Here is a 26,031-nt window from a genome sequence, read left to right as displayed (position 1 = left end):
TCTTTCCATCGCATATGGCTTACTAGGCCCTTGGTCATCTGGCCTTGCTCACTTCATTCTCTGCTCTCCACTGACCTCCTGCACATCAGGCTCTTTAAGTTCTTTTTCCTACTGATCATGTTCCTGCCTCAGGGCCCTTGTACTTGCTATTCCCACCTTTGGGCTATTCTTCCTCTAAATATTCACATGGCCTGCTCCCTCACTTCAGTTGGTTCTCCTCCAACGTCTTCTGTTCAGAGGACTTCCCTCATCACTCTCTACCCCCTTCCTCTGAATTATTTTCTATCACTACTCAACATCATGTCATAAACCTAATCTGCCTGTTTGTTTGAGGTCTACCTCCTTTAACAGAATGTGAGCTCCATGGGGGCAAGGATTTTTCTTGCTCACTGTGAAATACCCACCACCTAGGACAGTGAGGCACAGAGGTGGTGCTTATTAATGAGTGAATAACTGGCTGCTGCTGCTGCTTGGTGCAAATCAATAGGAGGCTGAGATGAAAAGGTATTGGTGAGAGCACCTGGGAAAGGTGATTAGCCAGGGAGATTGCAGGAGAATGAGATGATTAAGGATGAGCAAATGGGCATCTTTAAGGGCCAACTGAGGAGGGAGTGCAGGGTTGTAATGGCAGGTAAGACAGTAAACAGGCAGTTTCGTGTGTGGCTGAGAATGTGGTTTTCTGCCCTAGACCACCTAGTCTCTGTGTGGCTCTGGGTAAATTTGTTAATCATTCTAAGCCTCAATTACCCCACCAGTAAAATGAAGCTGATAACCGTAATACCTTCACCTAAGGTTGTGATGGAGGTTAATTGAGCAAATGGCCATAAAAAGTCTGGCATGGGGTAAGCTCTCAATAACTGTTCATTACTACTATGATCGATGCAAGATTGGGGGAAGAGTGTGAAATGCCGCAATGTAAAAAGATGTTTCTGTAATCTTTCTAAGTCTTGTTCCAAAATGCCCTACCCAGGAATAGACTTCATGTGTTACCTTGCTTCCAACACACATCTACACGAAAATGTCTCCTCATTGCCAACCCCCTCACCAGCCTTTTCTCCTTTCCAATGACTCTTCTGAGAGCTAGTCTAGCGCTTGGCAAAATAAGTTCTCCATAAATATTTGTTGATGTTCACTGCACTTCTCCCAGACGATGCTTAGGTGTTACTCTGTCAGGAAAATCGCGATGTGGAGTGGGAGATATTAGGGTCTCCGACCTCCTTAGGGGACAACGGGCTAGGTAGAAAGACAGCGTTCTTCAGACTCTGAATCACCTATAACCCTGGCATAGTAAACGCAGCTCAATAGGAGGGGACTGGGTTTGGTCCTCTGAAACTTCCCTAAGGAGCCGTCTGCATCCAAGGGCGGCCAGAGGCCAAGAAGGACGCTGAGCTTTCGTCTCCTTTAAGAGGCGTGGCCTCACTGTAGCCACCACGGGAGTGATTGGCTGAAGCTGCCGGTCCGGGGGCGGGACTCGGTTGCCGGGGAGCGGCGCCGTGGCCGGGCGGAGACTGCGGCGGCTGCGCGGAGGAGCGAGGTGCTTGCTGGGCTAGGGGTGGGCGACGGCGCCGGGGGCTGCGGTGAACGCTTCGCAGGCCGTGCAGTTCCAGAGGGGAGGCGCCGTCGCCATTGACGCCTCGCTCGGTGAGCGCGTTCCGCTCGCCGAGCAGGGCCCCAGCCGACCGCCGGCACCATGGGCCAGTGCGGCATCACCTCCTCCAAGACCGTGCTGGTGTTTCTCAACCTCATCTTCTGGGTGAGCGTGGCCGGCGGGCGGGAGAGGGCGGGGGGCCGGCCGTGCGGCCCGAAGGAGGCCTCGGCTGAAGCGCCTATGGGGCCCAGCGGGGACCCAGGCTGGGCCGGGGCTGGCGCTGAGGAAGTGAGGGAGCGAGGGGGCCCTGTGGCGGAGGCGCGGGGGCCGCTTCGTTAGGTCCCTCCCTGGCCGGGACGAAGGCTCCGGGCGTAGATGGCGGTGAGAGGAAGCCCTCGGGAGCTTCTTGCGGCCTCCGCGCTCGGGCCCGATGCCCCCGCCGACGAGCTCTGTGCCAGGGGCCGGCGCTGAGAGGGCCCCCCGGCCTCCCCCCTCCCCGGAACAGCCTGCTGGACGGAGAGCTCTCACTGCAGATTCTTTCAGGACACCAGGCTCGAAATAGGATATTCCCCAAAGGGTCGGGCTCCGCTTTCTTTGTCGGGGCCCGGAGCCCTGGCAGCTCCAGTGGCAGCCCCGAGGCGTGCGAGCAAATGGTGCAGAAGTGCGGGGACGCTACCGACTCAGGGGCGAGGGATTTTGCCTTAGAGCTTGTTGTGTATGGAGAACTGGTTGACTGGTTACCAGCCCAGAAAACGGAACGGTTTCAACTTGAGAAGCCAAATAATCCTGTAACCAAGAAAATCAGTCTGTTTGTTTGGTCCTGGGGATGGGTAGCCTGAGATTATAAACCTTGGTTAAATATGACTCGGATGTCACAAGATCTTGAAAGCGATGAGTTAGTTCACTTTCAATGAAGGGTGGCTTATGAATTTTTTGGACACGCCCTCAAAGAAAGGGGTGTTTATAGCCCTTTCATCTTACTTCAGGTCCTTATCTCGCCAAGGACTTTTGTAATAACCTGTGTTATTCCTGTCAGTCTCTCCACCCTCTAGTTCACCTGGACCTTGCACCCGGATAAATCTTATTAAGCATTTCTTCCCTCACATCATGTTATTTCATTTAAAAAATAAACACCCTCCCACACCCCAAAAGCTTCAGCAGTAGATTAAGGTTCAGCCTCCTCTTGGTATTGCAATTGAAGTCCTCGGTCACCTTTCCTTCCTCACCATTGACCATGTTCTTAAACACTTGCTGTCCTGGACACAATTCCCTGTCCCCAGTCCCCAGGACACTTCTTGAACATTCCCACTTCCCATACTTTTGTATGTCCCCATTCAACTCTTTCCCACAAACATACCTAAATTAGGAGGAATCCTTTTCTTCTTACAACCCATTCCCCCCTCCCCCAACAGAGGAGGAAACTTTTCATATCCTGACTGCTGTAGCATAAAAGGATAATTACGTATAATAAGGCACTTACTACACACATGTATTGCCATAGAGTCTTTCAGGATATTTACGGTGTGATGGAAAGAATCCTGACTGGTAGGGCCGATAGTACTGTTCAGAATCACCCACGTGTCATTGATGTTTCCATGATTTCTTCTTTTCCAATTAGAGCAGTGTTTCTTATACTTTAGTTTGACTTACAAGCCTTTTTAAAAGCTAAAAGAGTTTCCAGGGCTCTCCAGAAGAGAAACACTATTAGATAAGAAGATTCTTAGGTATAGACTTAGCTTTGTAGCCTTTACAGTTCCTTGTGATTTTTATGGGCATAACACTTTGATTTTGGAGAAGAGTCTGTGTACTGTCAGGTGAGTTCTAGGCTATTCAAGCTCAGGGACTGGAATTGCTAATGAAACAAAATATTGGAAATGCAGGAGCCATTTTCTTTAAATAATTAAATTTTCATTTAAAATAGCAGTTAATTCAAAGGTTCATTAATCTTTGGAAACTATGTTAAGTATAGGTACTATTGGCACTTAGTGAAGAAGGTTATGATGAACTTCAGTTGTGCTTTTCATAGTGGCTTCTTGCCAAGACTGAAGTTAAACTGTGTGGTAAAAACACTCTTTATCTAGGTTAGTAGGATAATAAAACGTTTGTGAGCTGTGATGAGGAAGTTAAGCAGACATGCAGGGAAAAAAATTGTGGCATACAGCAGGATTAGTGCAACATAACTAAGGAGGAAGCAATATTAGATATGTCTCGCACCAAAGTATTAGTTTAAGACCAACTATTGGAATCTGACGATGTTGGTAATCATAGCTAATATTTGAGTGCTTTTTAAACCCAGGCACTGTGCTAAGCACTTTACATGGAGTATCCTCATAACAACTCCATCTGGCAGGGAATATTGTGCTTCTTTTACAGATGAGGACATTAAAGTTTACTTAAAGGGGCACACGCAAGGTGGGGCAGAGCCAGCCTTCACACCCACGTTGTCCTGTGCTCTAGAGCCTGTGGTGTTAGGGCAAAGGGGAATTTCAAAAGATTTGGAAAGGGGAAGGAACTCTTTAGGCTGTGTTAGACTCACTTGCTCTAAAACACTGATTTTAACCTTGTTTAAAACCTGCCCCAGCATTTAAGCTACACTATTTAACTTGTCAGTTTAAAAAATTAGGTCATTATGAGGAAGTACATAAAACAGATGTTAACCTGTTCTTCCTGGGAATTTGTAATGCATTCTTCAGTTCTAATAAGTATATTCTTATATAGTGGCCCCTTCCTCCTTTTAATGCCTTAATCTGTAAGTGGAAGAATAAGCATTCCCTACACAGAGCATCTCTAAAGTTTATCTAGGTTCCCTTGGGCAACTTCAGCAAAGTTGCCCACGCTCTGTTGCACTGGCTCTTCACTATCGGATGGTAATGACTGATTGTTGATAAGTGTTAAAGTTTAATTGCTTTGTCAACATCTTTAAACTGCACCTCTCTATATCATGATATCCTGGTTCCGTTGGCAGCTTGTTCAAAGAGCTGTGATGTGGAAATAGATACGTACTTGAAATACTTAGGATTGGCATTAAATGATCTGACAGCCAAAGTTGTTAGTGTTGACTTGGTGTAGATTATTTTGGACAGTGCAGTCTAAGGAAGTTACTATGGAAAGGCACAGACAAAGGGGAAACAGTGGTTTCTAAAATCCTGAAGGTTGTCTTAGTGGAAATTGAGAGTGCCTCACCAAATTCCAAAATATTAGGGCCTATAGCATGAAAGGTAATTTTGGACTAGGGAAGGGAGGTACAACTTGGATCTCTTTGTTTTTTATGGAGTGGCATAGCTTTAAATGTAAGCGTATTAGTTCTAGACCCATGATAAGTTTTGGAAGACAGGAGTGTTTGAGTTACATGACTAAATTTTGAAGGCTATTGGAACAGTCATTAACCTCTTCTCTAAACTGCACTTTTGCACCAAGGTCAGGCAAGAGTCTTAATTCAGTGGGTCATTTGATCTGACCCAGGAGGCCTCATCTAAAACAAGTTTAAATCAGTACTTTATAATTTCAGGTTTTTATTCTGGCAAGTTAATTGAGTACTTAATGAAGACCCATGTTATACAAATTACCTTTACTTTTCCTACCCTGCGAGAAAAACCAGTTGGCTAGTATTTATTTTGCTCATATGTGTCTTAGGCATTATAGGGACTACAGGAGAAAGCTTTGTCCATGCTTGCATAATTTATAGTCTGGCACATCTGCTTAGGGTGTTGTTTTTCATCAGTATGAAAGGCCATAGTAATGCTAACACAGCTGTGGAGTGGGAAATACCACAAGGTCAAACACCTTTTAAATGCTTTTGGAAACAACTTTGGCACCTTCACTAATCATCATTCACTCATATGAAATACCCTTTACATACAAATCATATTTAAAAGCCTTATATAAGCATTAAAATTTACCTTATCTTAAAAAAAGTTTCATATTACCCTTCCCTCTGTGAATACATATAATTAAGGAAAATTGCTTTGTTAAACAAATACAACACAAATGTTTAAACACCTACTTTGTGCTTATATTACTGATAGGATGGTGGAAAAATGAATATCTCTGTTCTTAACGTTTTTTTTTTGATGGAGCAAGGCAATTAAAAATAAGCAAGGAAAGTATCAGATAGTGATGTGTTATGCAGAGACTTAAAACAGGGTGATGTGATAGAGTGATTGGGTGGCTGCTTTAGGTTGGCAAAGAAGTCTTCTCCAAGGAGGTGAAATTTAATCTGGAATATGTGAAGGAACAGATTTTGGGGTAATTTGGAGGAGATGGGGGACATTTAAGACAAGGAACAGCCTACAGGGCCTAAGGCAAGAATATACTTGGTGTGTTCAAATTACCAAAAGAAAGCTTAACTATACTTTCATGCTTTTGTTTAAAAGATAAAAATTTATAATGAAATATTTCAAGGAAGACTTCTTCTTCACAAATCTCCATATACATATTTTGTGTTTTCTAGCACATCTTGCACATTTGAGTTGAGAATATGATACTTTAAAACCGGAACCTTCATCTAACATCCTGGAATTTGTTTGTCCACCTCCTGTATTCCTATCATCATGAATGACTGCTCTGACAAAGAATATGTCATTGGAACACACCTTCAGCTAACAGATTTCTTTTTTCTTAGTTATTTTTCAATTCACTAGAAGAAAAACAAGTTATGGTAAATATTAGGAGACCTATTTCTTAACTTTGACAGTTAAGAAAATGAATGTTTCCAGTCTTACTGCATTCTCAGTCAGCTGTCCACCATACCAAGTGCCTTGTGGCTCTGAGTAATCATTAACTGGAAGAGCGCATAGCATTGGGAACTTAGTCAGGAAAGCTCTCTTTAGTTGGCAGTTTAAGGAAAAGGTTGTTTATTAGCTCTTCAGGATATTTATCATGCTTTGAAATATTTTAATGAATTTTATTCCATAAGATCCAACTTAGGTTAGGATTTTTGCAGAAAATTTATTCCGTAAAATTTATACTTGCATCAAACAAGTATATTCTAAGAATCATCACTCAGTAAATACTTGTTGAGTATCTGTGCTTTACATGTTTCTGAGAAATGCAAAAAGCTACAGTTCCTGCTTTCTGACAGCTTATAGGAAGAGGGGTCAGACAGGCAAAATCATTTAATATTCTATTGAATTTAATTTCTAGCTGCTCCCCCTTCCCCCTCCCCCTCCTCCTTCCCCTTATACTCGTGGAGAGTCTCAAGTCTTCCTTTAAAAATATCATCTCTTTCCTCCTTCCCCCTCCTTAATAGTTTGGTAGAGTCAGTAGATGAGAACAATTATTTTCATTGATGTATTTGTTCTTGATTTACTAAAAGGGAATCTATAGTAAATGCTGACATACCGTATTTTACATTGTTGCTGCTACTGATTAAACACATAACCCAAGCAAGGACAAACTCTACTATTATAAAGCTTAAGGACCTCAGGCTCCAGTAGTAATAACTGACTCTTTACAGTTAGAGTAGGGTATGAGGACAGAGGGTCTCAAAGAAAAATGCATGTTTAAATTACGTGCTTCTCAGATGACCCCTGGAGCCCTGCAATCTGAAAATATCTAATTTCCATGCTGTGACAATAATGTGGCTGTGGCAGTTGCGGATCTCCAATTTCATTGCAACCTGAACGTTTGGGGTCTTTCAATTCCTGTATATAAATTGGATTAAATAGAACAACTTTGTTAAGCTAGATGAACAAAGATTATAAAAAACCAAGTACAGAAACAGTGAAAATAGGACAAAATTGAGAAACATGACCTTTGGAATATCATCGGAGTAATATTGGTTTAAAGGATTAAAATACTTTTTCTTTAAGAATAATGGCAATAATGATGGTGATACTGATAATGATGGCGGAAGTGGCTTACTGTCAAAATTTTACCCGTCCAAGTAGGGTTTTTTTGTTTGTTTGTTTTTTACTTGTCTCCTTGATAGGTGACATTTATGGGGGGGAAAAAAAGATGTTTACGGAAAGGATCAGAATTGTGTTAGATAGTCAGAACACATCTAAAGATGAGTCAAAGCCAGGCAGACCCAAGAAAAGTGATAAACAGGGAAGATTTGCAGAAGGGCCTAAAATATTTGGGATTGAAGAGATACCTATTTTATGTTGATGGTTAAGGACAGATCTAAGAATTCTTCTGTGAAAGAACAACAAAGTCTCAATTTCAGATATAATTTTAAATATTTACTTTTATGATTATGCAAATAATATATTTGCTTTTTAAAGAAGACACTAAAAAGTATTTTAAACTAACGTTACCATAATTCCACCACCCAGAGACAACCAGTATTAATATTTTGGTGGGTTTTTTTCCTTTTTTTTAATGTCTGCATGTAAGTGTGTTTTTCCCCTAACACACCACAAACATATTACTAAATTATGCTTTAACATATTTAAGGGCTATAATGCAAATATACCTCTGGATGCTAGGGTTTTTTCTTTTGTTTTCGCTATTATAATTTTGTTATAATATTATAACATTTTGATGAACATACCCTATACAAATCTTTGTTTCCATCTGACTTATTTTCTTAAGAATGGACTCCTAGAAGTGCAGTTAGTAGGTACAAAAGTATAAATGCTGAGGCCAATAATGTGTTGCCAGATAGCTCTCCAGAAAGATTATTCTATATTAATCTATACTTCTGTGAGCTCTTCTCTCTGTACCCTTACATATCTTTGAATACTGCTTGCCTTTATTATTGACCAATTTGTTAGGTTGAAAATGATATATTTTAATAGCTTCAGAAATTTTTGGTTAGAGTAGCTTTAATTTCTGAAAGAGGATTTGAAATCTTTGGGATAGTTTTTTTTTCTTGAGTAATAAGAGTAAATGAAATATGCAGGCATTGGACTTGGTAAGAGTAATTATATTTAATGATATGAAGTATTTCATCAGAGTAAGTCAGAATTGAAACAAATACGTTTGACTAGAGAATATTACGGTAAGTAGAATGCTGAAAGATTTGAGGTGATTTTAAGACACTTGTAATGGCACGAGGAGGATGGAGTTTGGAAAAGCTTTCAGAAATGCACTGCATAGAATTACCAATGGGTTCTTTGTAGGAGAGAAGCGAGGTACATGGAAAACTAATATGACCGTACAGGAGACTCTGAATTAAATGTTAAAAGATAGGTACATAAGATGGATTTCTGATGCTGTTTTTCCCCTCTCTGCTTTTTGAAATCTGCATTCTTACGAAGTCTAGAATACATGGTGGTTTTTGCCAGGTCTTTCTACTCTTTCTCCCAACATTCCAGTCGCTTCTGCTTTACCAATTGATTGTTGGAGGCAAAAATCACACTGAAGGAGTAGTTCTTGCAGGCAACAAGAATTTGTGAGCCACTCTGCTTTTTAGCTGAATGACTTCAGATGGTCCCCTCTTCTTTACACTGTCCTGATTCTTTCCCTTCTACAAATGAATCCATGACTACTGTATACCACTGCAAGAAAATCACTCCTGCTCTTCTTTGCTCTATCTTCACCCATATGCTCTGTGGGATGTGGGCTGCACCTTCACATTTCTAAATTTCCATATAGATGCACTTTTCACAACAGAGCTGTTTTATCTCCTGGCTTGTAACAAGGCTGTTTTGTTTTTAATGTTCCCCGATTCCAGTGGCAAGTTTCACTGTGGTTGATGTGCTCCCTTTCATTTCATATTCCTTCTTCCTTAGAAAAGTAAAGAATTTAGGAGTTTTGTGGATTTTAGCATTTCATCATCTTTCACAGAGGATTTCAAAAGTACAAAAACAAAACAATTAGTTTCTAAAACCAAAACACTGGTTTCTAAACTGTAGAAAAATCAATCTTACATAACATTGAAATTTCTTATTTTAAAGGGGCTTCACATTTGTATGTATTGAATATGTAGTGGAAGGGTAAAAGGATAAAGTGAAGTGTCATACTTCTGGAACTCATACTTCTCAAGTTTTCTGACAGGTAGCTTTATTTCTGGAGGAACAGCTTGGTGTTGCGCAAAAGCACTGGCTTTCCTAAAGTTTTAAAATTTTGTGACTTAATTTAGAACATGAGTTTATTAAAAGGTAAAGTAGAATGGTTTTCAAAAAATTCTTTTTTCTATAGTTTCAGCTCTCAGCCTTTCCCTTAAATTTCCCTTCACTTATTTGTAAAAAGGATGAATATTTTTAGTATACTGTCCTGGCACAAATCCTCCTTATAGACTCAGATTTTCTTAGCGGTGACTAATGCAGTTCAGCTGCTTCCAAGTTCTACATTTCATTCCCTCTTCTCCTGCACCTCCTCTTCCCCCCGCTGCAGCTGGTTTGTTGGCAAAGCCCAGATCCTTTGATAGATCTCAATCCCAGCATTACCCTTCAGAAGGATTTAACCCTGCTTACCTTTTAGGCTTTCTAATAGCCACAACTCCTATATCAAAAATCTGCATGACTACCAAGTCCCTAGTTAGGAATTACTTATAACCTTCTTCCGTTTACCATATAAGCTCTACCTATGTTTTTCATACTGATGGTTGGATGTCATTAAAGCAGTTGTTTATTGCTGTTTTTAGGTTTTCAGCTGTTGTTGGGACACCTTCTCTATATTTTCAAAGTAATTGATGTCATTTCATAAATTGTTTATTATACAACTTATATTAAGCACTATATATACATGTCGTTAAAAGAAGAAATTTTTGAAGTTACCTTCAATTTAGGAGACAGTCTCTATCAGTAATTTGATTTATTTAGTTTCATATCAGCAATCGGTGCAGTTTCTGCTTTGGTGTGTGCAACTGCTAAGTTGCTTCCCAATGTATGTTGTCAAAACAGAAGCGTTATGTTTTCAACTCTGCTGTGTGATTTGGATGTTGACTAGTTTGCAGCCTGGGCAAAGAAACTGCTTTCAAGTCTATTAGAAAAGAACAGGCGGCTTTACAAATGGCATTTCCTCCTAGCCTTCCATTGCATTCGTTATCTGTATGGGTGGAGGATGGCCGCACTGGAAGCATTTCACTTGGCCCACTCCCAGGCAGCACCAAGTGTAAGCCTTATAGGGATCTCTTTAGGTTGAAAACTCATCATTTCATGTTTAAAATGCAGATGGTTCTTCACTTTCCCATGCTTCAGATTAATTGTTGAGTACATATATCTTCCAGTTTTATCCTGTTTTTTTTTCAAATTTATGTGGTCTTAAATTTCATTTACTAGCAGCTCAAAGATGGAATTCATTTTAATTCAAGCCATTTAAGAAATGAAGATTGCCTATTAGAGTAAGAAAAGCTAAGAATCCAAAGGATAGAGAGATGACTAGTGAAGACAAACTGGACAGAATTTTTTGCTTCATATTTAGGATTCTTCTAATTCTGTTTGGGGACTAAAAGTATTTACTGTAACAAAATGTGTGTGTGTATACACGAGTGTGTTTGTATATCACACATATGTAGTCAAGAAAAAGTAATGTTTGGTAAGAGTGTTAGGTATTCCATGTACTTCTGTAGTTAATGCACCCAGACTATTAAGCTGTTTCTCCTCTCTCCCTTCTCCTATGCCTTCCATCATCCCATAATAATATGTCACCAAAGTAAGTATGTCAGTGAACTGAGGGTCTTTGAACAGGTACAGTTGCTGTAGGTGAAGCATTTATAAACTAATGTATTCCAGATGTCATGGCCATCAGGAATTCAGTAAGCTGGATTAAGTTTCCAAATCTTGTTTGAATGGTGGACTAAAAACTATAAGCATTGGACTGAAGAGAAACAAAGCAAATTCAAACCAAAGCTTTATGATTGAGATAGGAGGGCAATTTCAAGCGACTGGATGAAATGAAGTGTACTCAGTGAATTTTGACAAATACCTTCTATGTGCCAGACACTGTTCTAGGTGCTGGATGGTGGTACAGGGCTGAAAGACTGACAGGCAAAGTTTGTGCCCTAAAGGCATGCTGAGACATATATAGTTATAATTGCAACAGTTGTAACAAATGCTCTGTTAGAGCTGTGCAGGGGGTGGCATGTGACCAAGTGCACCTAATCCAACCTGAAATGGTGGAGAATGGCTTCCAAAAGGAAGAGGGGATATTTAAACTGCATTTTAATGGGTGACAAGGAGTTCCCAGGCAGATGAAGAGAGGGCATTCCAAAGAGAACAGCGGAGGTAAAGAAGTAAGAGGATATGTGGTACATTTGGAAATAACAGCTTTCTGTTGTTCAGGGTACATGAGAGGTAATGGAGTCTGAGCCTGAAAAGCAGGGAGGAACAGCTTAGTTTATCAGGGGCCTTATTTGCCTCATCTTTTTTTTTTTTTTAATACATTTTTATTATAATTATCGATTTACATGCAGTTGTAAAAAATAATATAAAGATGCCATTACACATTATCCAGTTCCCGCAATAATAACATCTTGCAAAACTATAGTACAATACAATAACCAGGATACTGAAATTTATAGTCAAAATACAGGACATTTCCATCCCACAAGGATCCCTCAGTTTGCCCTTTTATAACCTAATCCATTTCCCTCTTGCCCCTACCCTGTCCTTAACTGTTGGCCACCACTAATCTATCTTCCATTTCTATAATTCTGTCATATCAAGAATGTTATATAAGTAGAATCATACAGTATGGAAATTTGGGGAATTGGCTTTTTTTAAACTCTATTTGCCTCATCTTGATTTTAAACATGCTAATGCCTTGATCTGTTTTATATTTTTAACAAAAATAACTGATCATACAAAGAACATATTATGAAGGGACAGGGAGGGTCAGCAAGTAAGGTTTAGGGTGAACAGCGGTAAGGCCCACATTAAGACAGAAGCACTGCAGAGGGTTGAAGAGAAGTTACGGTGTTCAGGTAGTGTTTTCAAAGTAAATCTGAAGGAGTTTGGTGATTGATGGGATGCAGAGGTAGGACAAAGAAAGAAAATAGAGTAACTCTCAGGCATTTCACTAGAAAAAGATAACTGTCTGGTGCCATTTGCTCTGAAATACGGAATATGAGGGAAGGTTTAATGGAGTGGGCAGGAAGGCAGTGAGGGTTTGAGGTAAGCTGAGGGCAAGGTGTCTGTGGGACTTCCACTTGGGATGTGTAGTTCTGAGATGATGGCTTAGGTAGAGAGCTGCAGTGGCTGGTGAAGCCATGGCTAGTATAGCCCAAGGAGAGCCTACAAAATGAGAACTATTTAAATAGGGCCGAAGGTAGAACCCTGGAGATCCCTAACATTTGTCTGGTAAAGAGGAGTCCATGAAGAGAATGAGACAGCAAGCAGTGAGAGAAATAGGAAGAAAGCCAGCAGTGGGGCCTCTTGAAAGTCAGAGGAGGGTCTTAAAAGAATATGGTTTTTTAGACTTTCCTGGTGGCGCAGTGGTTAAGAATCCGCCTGCCAATGCAGGGGACACGGATTCGAACCCTGGTCCGGGAAGATCCCACGTACCGTGGAGCAGCTAAGCCCGTACGCCACAACTACTGAGCCTGCGCTCTAGAGCCCGCAAGCCACAACTACTGAGCCCACGAGCCGCAACTACTGAAGCCCACGCACCTAGAGCCCATGCTCCGCAACAAGAGAAGCCACCGCAATGAGAAGCCTGCGCACTGCAACGAAGAGTAGCCCCTGCTCTCCTCAACTAGAGGAAGCCCGCGCGCAGCAACAAAGACCCAACGCAGCCAAAAATAAATAAAATAAAATAAAATAAATAAAATTTTAAAAAAAGCTTTAGAAAAAAAGAATATGGTTTTTTGAATTGCCTCCATTATTCTAGTCGTGTCTTCTCTTTTTAAAAGTTCTTTATTATTTTTTTAAAAAATCAACTTACTTTCTCAACTTTCCATAAATGGCATGTTTTTCTTCCAGATCTGAATGATTCTATTGGCCTGGTATATGAAAATATACTGATGACGCCCAAGCTTACAGGGTCCCACAGACTTAAGAAATAAACTGAGTTTCCAGGTTGAGAGGAGTTAACGATATTTCCAGTATCATTGTGGAGGCTCTTTTCTAGTTTGAAGATTAATGATTTATGTGTTAAAATTTTGAAGAATGGTGAAATAATTCTTTTCATGTGAATGTCTCAAAGTGCTCTATAAATGATAATTCATTAAACCAAATGTTTTAACGCTTAACCTCACACTGTATTTGCTCATTCACATAAAAGCAAGCAGCATTGGGCTGTCAGTATTGTGCTGGTACACAATGACAGCGAAATTGACAATGATAAGAGGAAAATGTATGTAAAACTCTGTAACTGGAGCATTGTGTCTGGAGTAGCAGCTGTTCCATGACTTTCTGCATTCACTTTCCCTTTAGGTGCTCTAAAACCTCGTTACTCAAAGTGTAGTTTAAGAATCAGCAGCATCAGCATCACCTGGGAGCTTGTTGGAAATGCAGAACCTCAGGCCCCACCCCCAGACCTACTGAATCAGTCCGCAGTTTAATAAGATCTTCCGGTGATTCCTATTCATGTAGTTTGAGAAACACGATTCTAAAGAATAAATAGACCTAAAGGGTTTGTACAGTTCTTTAGTAAAGTAGACCTCTAGCTATGAAAATGGTATATTTCATAGTCTCAACTAGGACAGCAAATGTTTTAGAAATGGGTATCGTGCTTATTAGTTGCTATTGTATTTTCTTTCCCCAAGTCGATAGATGGAGATTATAAATGCAGATTCTGGAGTCAGATTGCCTGGGTTCAAATCCTGCCTCTGCCACGTGTACCCGATTTCCCCATTTGTTGGGGGCAGTCCCCACCTCCACACCGACCCTTATTGGACATGTAATTGAGCTACAGAAGCCCTTTGGGATGTGTGTGTGTTTTCATTCTTGTCATCAGGCTTACTTACTGGATTTGTGGTTTCTTGGTCCTAGATGAACCAGCAGTTATCGAAAAGTAGATGGAGCTTGGAAGACTTTACAACTTTAGTAAGGAAATGCTCTTACTAATGAATAATTTTCAGCTTCACAGAAAAAAAGTCTACAAAGAGATTTAAAAGTGGTGGAAAATCTCATTGAGTTATAACATGCTAAGAAATAGTGGGGATTTTTACCAGCAGGGGTTGGAGAGTTTTACCAGCGCTCTGACCTTGTTTTCTACAGGGAGCAGCTGGCATTTTATGCTATGTGGGAGCCTATGTCTTCATCACTTACGACGACTATGACCACTTCTTTGAAGATGTGTACACTCTCATCCCTGCTGTGGTGATCATAGCTGTAGGAGCCCTGCTCTTCATTATTGGGCTAATTGGCTGCTGTGCCACAATCCGGGAAAGCCGCTGTGGACTTGCCACGGTAAGTTAGCTCTTCACTGATCGTGTGTGTCGTCATAGTATGTGGGAATATTCATTTGTGTTACTTGCTTGAATTGAGCATGAAACTCCATTTTCTCTTTGACTCTCTTTATAATTGGAACAGAATTAGCACTTGTCTTAAACTTCTAGCAGTTATCTCAGATAATTGCTTTTTATCAAGAGAGTAGAGTTATTTTTTCATTTGTATTTAATTTTTGACAATGTTTCCTTACATTTTCCTTACAGTTTGTCATCATCCTACTCTTGGTTTTTGTCACAGAAGTTGTTGTAGTGGTTTTGGGATATGTTTACAGAGCAAAGGTATGTTGTCTACTGGAATGTATATGTTTTAAAAGGTGGCTTAAGTGTTTCAAGTGAAATAGAACAAACTCATTTTCAGAGTTAACATTTTCTTTTGCCTGACTTCAGTTTAGCCACTGCTTTGAAAATGTAAAGATAATTAGAAATTATATGTCAGGACTTCTAGGCTCATTTAATATAGCAAAGTGTTAATTCTACTACTGTCCTAGTTTGTAGGTAGTTTTCTTTAAATGACCATAGGATGATCTGCAAATAAATAGTTGGTCAGCTGAGAACTTTGTTCAAATTTCCTCAGCCTATAGATTCCCTATATAGATTCCCAGATTTCTGTTTTAGAAGAACTAAACTGAGGATTTCATTTTCCATTGCTTCTTTTGAAAAAATGCGTTGGTCCTGGACATAGAAAAAGGTGATTGGGAGTTGTAATCCTGCAACTTGTTCCTGAGGAAAAAGGGGTCCTACCAACCCAAACACTAAGGCAACTATTGCCAGCCACTCCCTTCTTGCCCCTCTTTCCTCTTTTCTGGTCATTTCTTCTTTTCTTTCCCCTTTCCTTTTGCTTTCTATCTACAGTACCATTTAAGGCTAAACAGGCTGCTTTAAATTAATTTGGGGATAACTATAGAGCTGTTACAAAGGCATAGTAGGGTTATTCTCATTGTAACTTATGATTTTGAGTCAAAGGCATGATATGCCAATTTAATATTCAACCATTGCTACATAAAGTACCAGACAACTATGCCAAAAAAAGAATGCAGTGGATTATGCCCCTACCTATGATCTGGTTATCAATTTTATAATCCTATCACATCACTGATAAAATTACCAAATAGGTCTATCATCTTAGAAGGGTAAGGAGAATCTGGTACAGGCAAACTTTATTAAATGACACTTTAGTTGCCACTTGGCAATACATTATGAAGAGTTTATTTCCTGTCTTCTCATTCACATACATTGAACTGCAGCTTTTCATAAGGTGCCACTTCTAAGGACTGATTTTTTTTTTTTAACCTACTGATTACTTTTACATATTTGGCCAAGTCTAATTAAACGTTAAGTAAGTAAAATGGAAATAATATTGGTATTTGTCCCAAAAGTATCTTGTGGGGGCTTTTTAAGTTGTTTAATTTTTACCTCCTTTAGGAAAGGAAAATGAGTAGGTCTTCTGAGAACCCACTGAAAACTTATTTGAAAGAGAAGGTGGTCTATTTATAAGTTAGGACACCTATCTCAAGGCTCAAATGCTTTCTCCCTCTTGAATAAATTGGTAGCCTGCCATCTTGCACACAGTCTTCTCTGTGATTGCTTTTAATCTGTGTGATATAATATGTCTGAAGTTTTACCTGAATCTACATGGAGGCAGGAAGGGAGAAAACTTTTTTCTTGCAAGAAATTCACAGAAATATCTTGCCACTTTGCACACATGCCATTAGGGCATTTTAGCTGGAGCCTTGACTAATGTTACTTTTACCAGCATTTTTGAGGGACTGAATTCTTTGTTTTGATTCAGGTGGAAAATGAGGTTGATCGCAGCATTCAGAAAGTATATAAGACCTACAATGGAACCAACCCTGATGCTGCTAGCCGGGCTATTGATTATGTACAGAGACAGGTGAGTTCTTCTGAGGCTAATTTGTTTTTGAGGACCAATCACTGTTGAGTAAACATTAAACTTAACTCTATTACTATGTAAATTAGTAGTATACATTTACAGCCGTGGTTAGCTTCATGATGAGTCCAGTAATCTTTTTTTTTTTTCAAATGCAGCTACACATGAGTTGTTAAGCTAAATGATCAATGCTATTTTTTTTTAATATAAATTTATTTATTTATTTTTTGGCTGCCTTGGGTCTTTGTTGCTGCCGCGTGGGCTTTCTCTAGTTGCGGCAAGCGGGGGCTACTCTTTCTTGAGGAGCACGGGCTTCTCATTGCGGTGGCTTCTCTTATTGCGGAACACGGGCTCTAGGCACGCGGGCTTCAGTAGTCGTGGCACGTGGGCTCAGTAGTTGTGGCTCACAGGCTCAGTAATTGTGGCTCGCAGGCTTTAGAGCGCAGGCTCAGTAGTTGTGGCGCACAGGCTTAGTTGCTCCACGGCATGTGGGATCTTCCTGGACCAGGGCTCGAACCCGTGTCCCCTGCATTGGCAGGTGGGTTCTTAACCACTGCACCACCAGGGGAGTCCAAGTCCGATAATCTTACCTTCATCCTTGAAAAGGTTTTTTTTCCACCATTACCTAGTCACAGCCAGATAAGAAGCATCTGATTTGCCCTTAAAAATAATTAGCTAAAGAGGTGATAATGGAAGAGAGGTACGTGTCACACGAAAGTTCAGCATCCAGATGGACTTTAGAGGAGGTGAGAAGTCTTCATATACCTTGAGAAAGCAAGACCAGAAAGGATAACAGACAAAACCATTAAAAAAAAATTATTGTAGACAATTTGAAACATACCTGAAGGTAGAGAGAATCATACAGTAGATCTTTGTATCCATAAACCCACCTCTAAGTTGTCAGCTTTTTGTCAATCTTGTTTCATCTATTACTCCCACATATCATTTGCTAGATTAACTTAAAGTAAATCCCAGACATTTCAGACAAAATATTTTAAATACTTTGTCATTGGAAATAATATTTAACTCAGGATCAGATATTTAACAGGCAAAGTGTAAAGATTTTTCTTAGCTATAAACTACCCCTTGTGGGCAATATGATTTGTCAAATGGAGGTTCTAGAGCCACTAATTACATGTGGCTATTTAAATTAAAATTAAAAATTCAGTTCCTTAGTCACACTAGCCACATGTTAATTGCTCAATAGCCCCATGTGGCTAGGTGCTACCATACCGAGCATACAGACGCAGAACATTTCTATCATTGCAGAAAGTTCTGTTGGACATCACTGGTCTAAAGGTAGCTTAAAGCTCTTCAGTGCATGGAACTCTAAAGTTCAGCACAGGGGTGTGTGTTCTGTGACGAGTAATATCTCTGTTCTCTTCTCTGTTAGCTGCATTGCTGTGGAATTCACAACTATTCAGACTGGGAAAATACAGACTGGTTCAAAGAAACCAAAAACCAGAGTGTCCCTCTTAGCTGTTGCAGAGAGACCGCCAGCAGCTGTAATGGCAGTCTGGCCCACCCCTCTGACCTCTATGCCGAGGTAAGTTCAGTTTCTTGGCCAACACTTGAATCTAGCCTGGTAGCTTTTTTTTTCTTGGTGAATTATCTCTACCTGAAACTTCTTTTCTACCTTCTTTTACTTGTCTTTAATGCCGTTTTTAATTTTAATATAAATTATTTTCAAATGCATTATCCTTTTTCCCTCTTTTAGTTTCTGTCATTTCCATTTCTGCCAGTGAGTAGTAATATGTGACCTTGCAGCTTTCACTTTTTAAAAAGACTAATGAGGATGACTTTGGGTGTTTTAGGGGTGTGAGGCTCTAGTTGTGAAGAAGCTACAAGAAATCATGATGCATGTTATCTGGGCAGCACTGGCATTTGCAGCTATTCAGGTAAGCACAGCTAGCCAAGGAGTTTTCAGAGTGTACTGATTCTCTGATGTCAACCCTGAATGGTTTTAATCACTAAGTGCAGTTAATCTTTGTGTATATAGATAACTTGGAAAGGATTGAGGTACCAGACACCAGTTTCCAGCATCTTCCATTTCCTGTCTCTAGACATAGACCCAGAATGGTCCCAGAAACCAGAGATATGGATGGGGGGAACCATGTGCGAGGGGACTCCTTATCTTATTTTCTTGACTTGATTAGTGAGTGACCTGTTCAAAATACAAACTGTTGTCATAATGTATTCTTGGGAGGTGCTTCAGTAGAACTTCACAGAATTAAAAAAAAATCAAACTGCTGTATTTTAGCTTGGAAATGGAAAGTTTTATTTTAATCTTTTTTAAAATTTCTCCTTCCATTTCTTGCTTTTCTGTCGTCAAGGGTTTTATATGTTCATATACATAAATCAAGACTAGTGGCACTACACTAGTCTCTTACAGTAACAGGAGCAATTTTATCACTTTACAGGAAAGACCTTTAATTAAAAACTGAGGTTCTAACCTCCCTTGTATTTGTGGACTTCGTTTTTTAAGAAGGACTGTCATCAAGAAGTCTGTTACACTACTTGGCATATTTGGAAATGTACCATGTCTTTCTGGTAGCTGAGGGGACTTGTCCCAGCTCCTACCAGTGAAAACAGTCTTTTTCCCCCTTAATAATAGCTTATACAAAGTAGCTGGTAATTGTTTTAATTACCTGTCACTTTATCAAAAAAAAACCCCATACACATCCTTTGTCCCTCATACCCACATAAAAAACAAGTAAGAAAGATGGCTATTTTTCTGCCTAGTATAATCTACGTTCCTAGTTTCTCGGGTATATACATTATATCTTAGGGATTCTGTTAGAGGAATATTACAACTATTTGAAAATGATTGAAAATCCTTTGCATCAGATCTAGTTCTCAGAGTGTTCTTTAGTGTTCTTTTAGTATGTTCTTGAAACATGCTTCAGGTCTAGAGAATCTACTTTAAGAAAGTTTTGATATCACTTAATTGTTAGATAAACCAACATAATTGCTAGTTTAATAGGGTTTTATATGTTCATATACATAAATCAAGACTAGTGGCACTACCCTAGTCTCTTACAGTAACAGGAGCAATTTTATCCAGTCCCTGGTTTTAAAGGCCATGAAAATGAGGGAGAGCAAGGATAGCATGACTTACGACCATCACTAAAGCTTGAACCCTGTCTCCATGTGTACTCTGCCTCCAATTACAAATTGAAGAATTAAGATTCTCAGAAGATTAAATTCCTAAATTCTATTATGAAATCTGACAGCAAATTGACACTTAAGCTGGTTAGAATACACAATGTAATAGCATTGAAAAATGATTAGCACTTTTCTTCAGGTTCTAAAGTGGGGAAGCTCTAAGAGCTATCACAGGAAATTCAAATTTAAATAATGGGAAAGATTGATTTTTGGTAGTGTTTTGAGTATCAAAACTATTTAAGCATTGTCTCCTTTGATTTTGAGTGTGATTTGTGAACTATTAAGCTACATTTCATTGATGTTCTAAGGCATAAAGGTGAATTTAAGAAGAAATTTTCTCATAAACTTAATTTACCAGTAAAAACCTCTTGTTTGAGTGTTGGTCATCTGTGGGCCAGTCTAGCCCACCACCTCTTTTTGTGTGAGCCCCACACATTTTATGTATTGTCCATGACTGCTTTTGTGTTATGGTGACAGAGTTGAATAGTTGCAGCAGAGACCAATTTTGTCTCTTGGTTCACAAAGCCTAAGATATTTACTGTATTGCCCTTTACGAAACATTTGCCCACCCTTGTTCTAGTCTTGTTAAGTGGTCTAGGTTTGGGTAGGACCAAAATTACCAAGAAAGAAAAACCTGAAAAATATAAGAGAATGAAATTTTTAAAATTTTGCTACACCCATTATACTATTAGTTTCTTAATGAGCAAGAAATTTCACTTCTTTGAGAGTAGCCAGCCTCTTAAATGAACAAATGATTAGCTATAAATTTTATATTTCAACAGTCTGGTCATAATAATAAAATCTAGGTTTTGATTTGGCAAGCTCTTAAGTGTCAGCTGTGGGTAAGGCTCTCTGTAAAGGCAGTATGGGGAAAATGGGAATTATCAGTCTTTGGAGTCTCACAATGTTGGCAAGTCCTTAAGATGGAATGATCGAAAGCAAAATTTCACAGAGAACTGGTTCCCAAGGCCTTGTTGCATTTTTCTGGTCTGTATGCCAAGTGTGAAGGAGGTTGAGACTGCTGTTTCCTTCCTGCCTCTTCTGACTTCTATTTTAATTCATTAAAATGAGTTAAAATACATAAATGAGTAGCACTTCAGATTGGGCCCCCAGATAGTTAAAATTGAGTGGCTTGTTTCTGACCACCTTTTTTTTTTTTTTTTTTTTTTTAGCACTTTTCTTTTTTTTTTTTATAGCTACTTTATTTATTTATTTTATTTTATTTTTGGCTGTGTTGGGTCTTTGGTTCATGCAAGGGCTCTCTCTAGTTGAGGCAAGCGGGGGCCACCCTTCATCGCGGTGCGCGGGCCTCTCACCATCGCGGCCCCTCCCGTCGCGGGGCACAGGCTCCAGACGCGCAGGCTCAGCAGTTGTGGCTCACGGGCCCAGCCGCTCCGCGGCACGCGGGATCTTCCCAGACCAGGGCTCGAACCCGTGTCCCCTGCATTAGCAGGCAGACTCTCAACCACTGCGCCACCAGGGAAGCCCTCTGACCACCTTTTTAAAAAAGTATTTCAAGTAATTCTTCCTTAAAAACTTAAAACCAAAGCATGGGAAGCTAATTCTTGAGTGGCTAAGATTTTTTTTTTAATTTTGGGGAAATTAATCTTAATTGTTAACTTTTTGAAAATTTCTTAATTGAAAAACCCATTTGATAAAATTTTCTTCAAAGATACAAATTTAGTAAGAGGTAAGCCTCCCTCTCAAGTCTTGACCCCAGTTCTCGAATCCCCCCTTGCAGAGGCAACCACTGTTCCCAGTTTCCTGTATATCCTTCCAGAAGTAGTTTGTGGTTAGACAAGCACATAAATATTTTTTATGCAAATAGAAGCTTATAGGATGCAATTTTCTACCTTTCTTTCTTAAGATAATTGTATGCAACCTCCAGTTTTGAGAAACAATGCAGACAGAATTCTGTATGCCTTGCTCAGTTTCCTTCAGTGGTTAACATTTTGCAAAACTATTATATATCACAACCAGGATATTGGCCTTGATACAATCCACTGATTTTTTTTAGATTTCTCATTTCTATGTGTGTATTCAATTCTGTACAATTTTATGACCTGTTTGGTTCTTGTATCCATCATCATAGTCAAAATACTGAACAGTTGCAACACTACAAGTGTCCGCCTGATACTCTTTTATAATTGCACCCACCTCTGTCCTATGCCCCCTCCTCCATACCCTGGTAACCACTAATCTGTCCTCCATATCTAAAATTTTATCATTTCAAAAGTATCATAAAAGGTACAAAAGGTTACATATAATATGTGATATGTAACCTTTTGTACCTTCTTAAAAACAAATTAATATGCTACTGTGGCAATATAGTATTCCATTTTTTGGGCATACTTCATAATTTATCTAATCTGCATTAATGGACACTTATGGAAGTGTCGCTATTACAGAAATGCAAGTAGTGAATATCCTCTGTATATATGGGCAAAGTCTGTAGCAAAAAATTTGTAGTCATGAAATTGAGGGGTCAGAGAATATGGATGACTTTTTGATAGGTATTTCTAAATTTTTCTCAGAAAAGAGTGTTTTCAGTGTGCAGTTCTAATTACCTTGTATAAAATACCTACTTCCCCATAATGCCACCTGCCTAGTGTATCATAGAGCATTTTAGTCCTTGGCAGTTTTTTAAATCACCACTTGCCTATGTATTTACTAATCATTTTTTGCAGTTGCTGGGTGTTATATTTGGACTAAGTGTAGATTAGTTCTCATGATGTGACTACTACAGGGGAAAGTTTCGTTGCAAGAAATCACACTGGAGCTAAATTGTGTGATATTTTAAAATCTGTTTTTGGAAAATTTCAATAATTGATGAGATTTTAGTATAGCAAAGCTTTGGAAATGGACCTGTAATACTTAGTGATGAGGTTTGCACTGTAAGACGTTATTGTGTAGTGCTTAGTGTTTTTTTTTTTTTAATTGTAGTATTTAATGTTCTTAAACAGACTCATTTCCAAGCATGAGTAGGGTTTTGTCAAGTTTATTTAATTGTTTTTAAATCAGTGCAAGTTGATTTAATTGAAATTAAAGTCAGGAAAAAAAGGATACTTATTTCAGACCCCATTTTGAGAATGCTGACTCCTTAGGTAGAAGTTAACCAACTGAAAGGAATGTGAGGAGGTGGGGATGGGAAGAGATCTTTTCCCCAAGCTAATCAGTGACTTCAGAGCTAGCATTTTTATTGCTCAATTTAACACTGCCTGGGAACATAATTGTGTTTGATCTTATAGCTGTTCTAAGAATGTTTTGCTGTACAGTGAACGGAAATATATTTCTTTAGGAATTAGATACTAAACATGTCTAGAATTGGCTTAAGATATTTAGTAAACTTTCAACAATATCCACTTTTAAAATGTCTTTAAGATGCTTTGCACTAGTAAGCACTCAGCAAATATTGATATAATGAAACTGATGAATTCAAGAAGCAAGTATATATCCTGAATGGGTAGAATAGAGGCTAATAAATAAGGGCAGAAATTGGAGAGTGTGACTTCATCATGGAGAATTCAGTTTGAGGACATCCTTTTTCTCTGTACATGTGTCTCATTAGTAATCTTCTACTTCAGACTTTGCGAGTCTTGTTTATGGATCGGGTACACTTTGTTGAAATTAGGTTGACCCCATATGTACAGAGGGCCCTGCCTTTTAAAAATCAAATAACTGAGACCTTTCACTGTCTATGAAAAGTTAGAGCAGCAAATTAATTTATTTAGCTCTTTAGTACCTGTTTATATTTTGTAAGAAGCCAGGTCAAAAATTCTAGAATCGTTTCTCTTTAATCCAGCTTAATCCTCTCGCTTATCCAAAATAACATGGCATTACTATTCCAGTTTGCTACCACAGAAGGATTAGGCCTTATTAAAATAAAATGATGAAGGAAGAGTGACCTTTAAAAAGTAATATGTATATAATACCACAGAGCCAAACCTAGATTTCAAAAATAGTGAATAATTGTGGAACAAAAACCTTCAAACTATACTTTTTGGTATCAGGATTGGTTTTCCCCCATAGGGCTTTTGGGCTACTCATGTATTGGCTTTTCATTTTGTGGTTTGTTATAAAGTTTATCTCCCCCAAATCCAGATGCTTAAAAACACCACCATTAAATTTGCTCACCATACATAGCCTTGATCATTCCGCTCCCTAGACCTTTGCTGTTCAGTATTGTAGCCACTAGCCACATATGTCTAAATTTAAATTAATTTTAATAAAATAAAAACTGCAACTCCTTAGTTGCGCTAGTTACATTTCAAGTGCTCAGTAGCCAGACGTGGCTAGTGGCTGCCATATTTGACAGCTCAGTATAGACTGTTTGCATCATTGCAGAAAGTTCTTTCGTACAGCACTGCTCTAGATTGAGGTGGGAATGGCACTAGGAGAGACTTGATTCTCTGCTGGCTTCACAAATTGTTCTTAGGTGTGAAGCAGGGAAGCTAAAACTTGGTACTTAGTTCCTAAAAAGATAATGTATTCATTTGAAATTGCTTCCGTTACTGTTAGTGCTTTTTTGATGATTTGAGATCTTTGAACTTAGAGACAGTTCCATTGCCGACAAAGAAATACGCACTTGCTGTAAGAGGGTTTTCAGCCTCTTTTTTTTTCCGCTGCTGTTTTCTTCCCACAGCTGCTGGGCATGCTGTGTGCCTGCATCGTATTGTGCAGAAGGAGCAGAGATCCTGCTTACGAGCTGCTCATCACCGGTGGAACCTATGCATAGTAGAAAACTCAGACCTGAGCTTTTTTAGTCTTGTTCTGATTTGGAAGGTGAATTGAGCAGGTCCACTGCTATTGGCCTCCTGAGTTCATTTAGTTAAAGCACACGTACACAGGTGTCGGACAGAGCAGTTTGGCTCTTCACGTGTCCACCTTCTTACCTACCCACCTGTGAGTTTCTTTTCCCCTGTTCTAGCTGACTCTCCATGTCCGTAAGTGTTTCAGTACGGTGGTAAATGTTCTAACCTCAGAACCATTTGCGAGTTGCATAGTGTGGTAGAATTAAAGGCGGACATGAGCCTGCTTCTGTTACCTCCAAGCAGTAATGGGACTGCTGCTGCAGTATCACCGGGTCCTTTCAGTCTTCACAATGGAGAACTCTTGGCCAAAGGTTTTTGGGGGGATGGGGAGACAGTCAGCTGTCTGGTTAAAGTTAATACCAGATGGTGCCCCTCATCAGTGTCCTTTTAAAAAATATATACTATAGTTCAGTAAGATAGCAACTGTACAAAATGGCTAAAATAGATTTTAGAATCATACAGCGTGTATCTTGGTTCATCTTCAAAATCAGACTGATCTTTGAAACTAGCGGTTTTTAATCAAAGCTGGCTTTATAGGAGGAGTGTAATGTATGCACTACTGTTTTAAAACAATTAGTGTGAGTGTGTGCGTGTGTTTTTTTGTATGATTGAGCCCATTCATCGTAAGTCTAAACTCGTTAGAAATAATGTACCCATGTAGACTAGCAAAATAGTATGTAGATGTGATCTCAGTTGTAAATAGAAAAATCTAATTCAATAAACTCTGTATCACCCCCTCAACATGTAGTTTTTAATTATTTGGAGATACTTCAATTCCAGAGCAGCAGTATAATGTTTTAAATGTTGGTGCTATCTGCAGTTCATTATGCTTTGCATGTGTTTTTATTATATCTGTTGCTAAATTCTAAAGGCCTTGATATTCAAAAAACTACAGATGCTTTTCAGTCCAGTATATCCTACAAATATGGAGCACCTACTGTGTGCATGGCATTGGGGATACAGTGATGGTGCTGTCCTCTTCTTCAAGGACTGTGGAATGCTAGTATCAGAGACACATACAGAAGCAGATAATTTCCATACAGTGCAGTGATTGTAGTGGTAAAAGAATGGGATCCCAGAAGAGGTGCCTGGAGAGGTCAGAGGCAACTTCCTGGAGGAGAGGCCCAAGCCCAGAGGCTGAATAGGCTTTGTGGGAGAAGGGTACACAGGAATGTGAAATGGGATGGAGTGTGCAGGGAGCTACATTGTGCCTGGGGCTTAAAATACAACGCTGGGAAAAGAAGTTAAATTGGCAAAGCCCAGGTCCTCTAGGGTCTTACATGACATCCTGTGGAAGTCA

At 39.4% G+C, this 26,031-nt stretch overlaps 1 protein-coding gene across 1 annotated transcript; it reads left to right on the top strand.

Moving 5' to 3' along the window:
* Positions 1 to 1,496: 1,496 nt before the first annotated feature.
* Positions 1,497 to 25,472, top strand: TSPAN3 (tetraspanin 3). The gene is made up of 7 exons (XM_059912701.1): positions 1,497 to 1,753; positions 14,635 to 14,826; positions 15,072 to 15,146; positions 16,657 to 16,758; positions 18,149 to 18,301; positions 18,570 to 18,653; positions 24,563 to 25,472. The coding sequence occupies exons 1-7, from the start codon at positions 1,691 to 1,693 to the stop codon at positions 24,653 to 24,655; spliced, it is 762 nt and encodes a 253-aa protein (XP_059768684.1). The 5' UTR covers positions 1,497 to 1,690; the 3' UTR covers positions 24,656 to 25,472.
* Positions 25,473 to 26,031: the final 559 nt, after the last annotated feature.

The sequence above is a fragment of the Balaenoptera ricei genome, chromosome 2 (genome assembly GCF_028023285.1).
Source record: "Balaenoptera ricei isolate mBalRic1 chromosome 2, mBalRic1.hap2, whole genome shotgun sequence".
Classification (NCBI taxonomy): Eukaryota; Metazoa; Chordata; class Mammalia; order Artiodactyla; family Balaenopteridae; genus Balaenoptera; species Balaenoptera ricei.
Note: the sequence above shows the minus strand (reverse complement) of the source record. Positions and strands in the feature narration are given on the sequence as shown.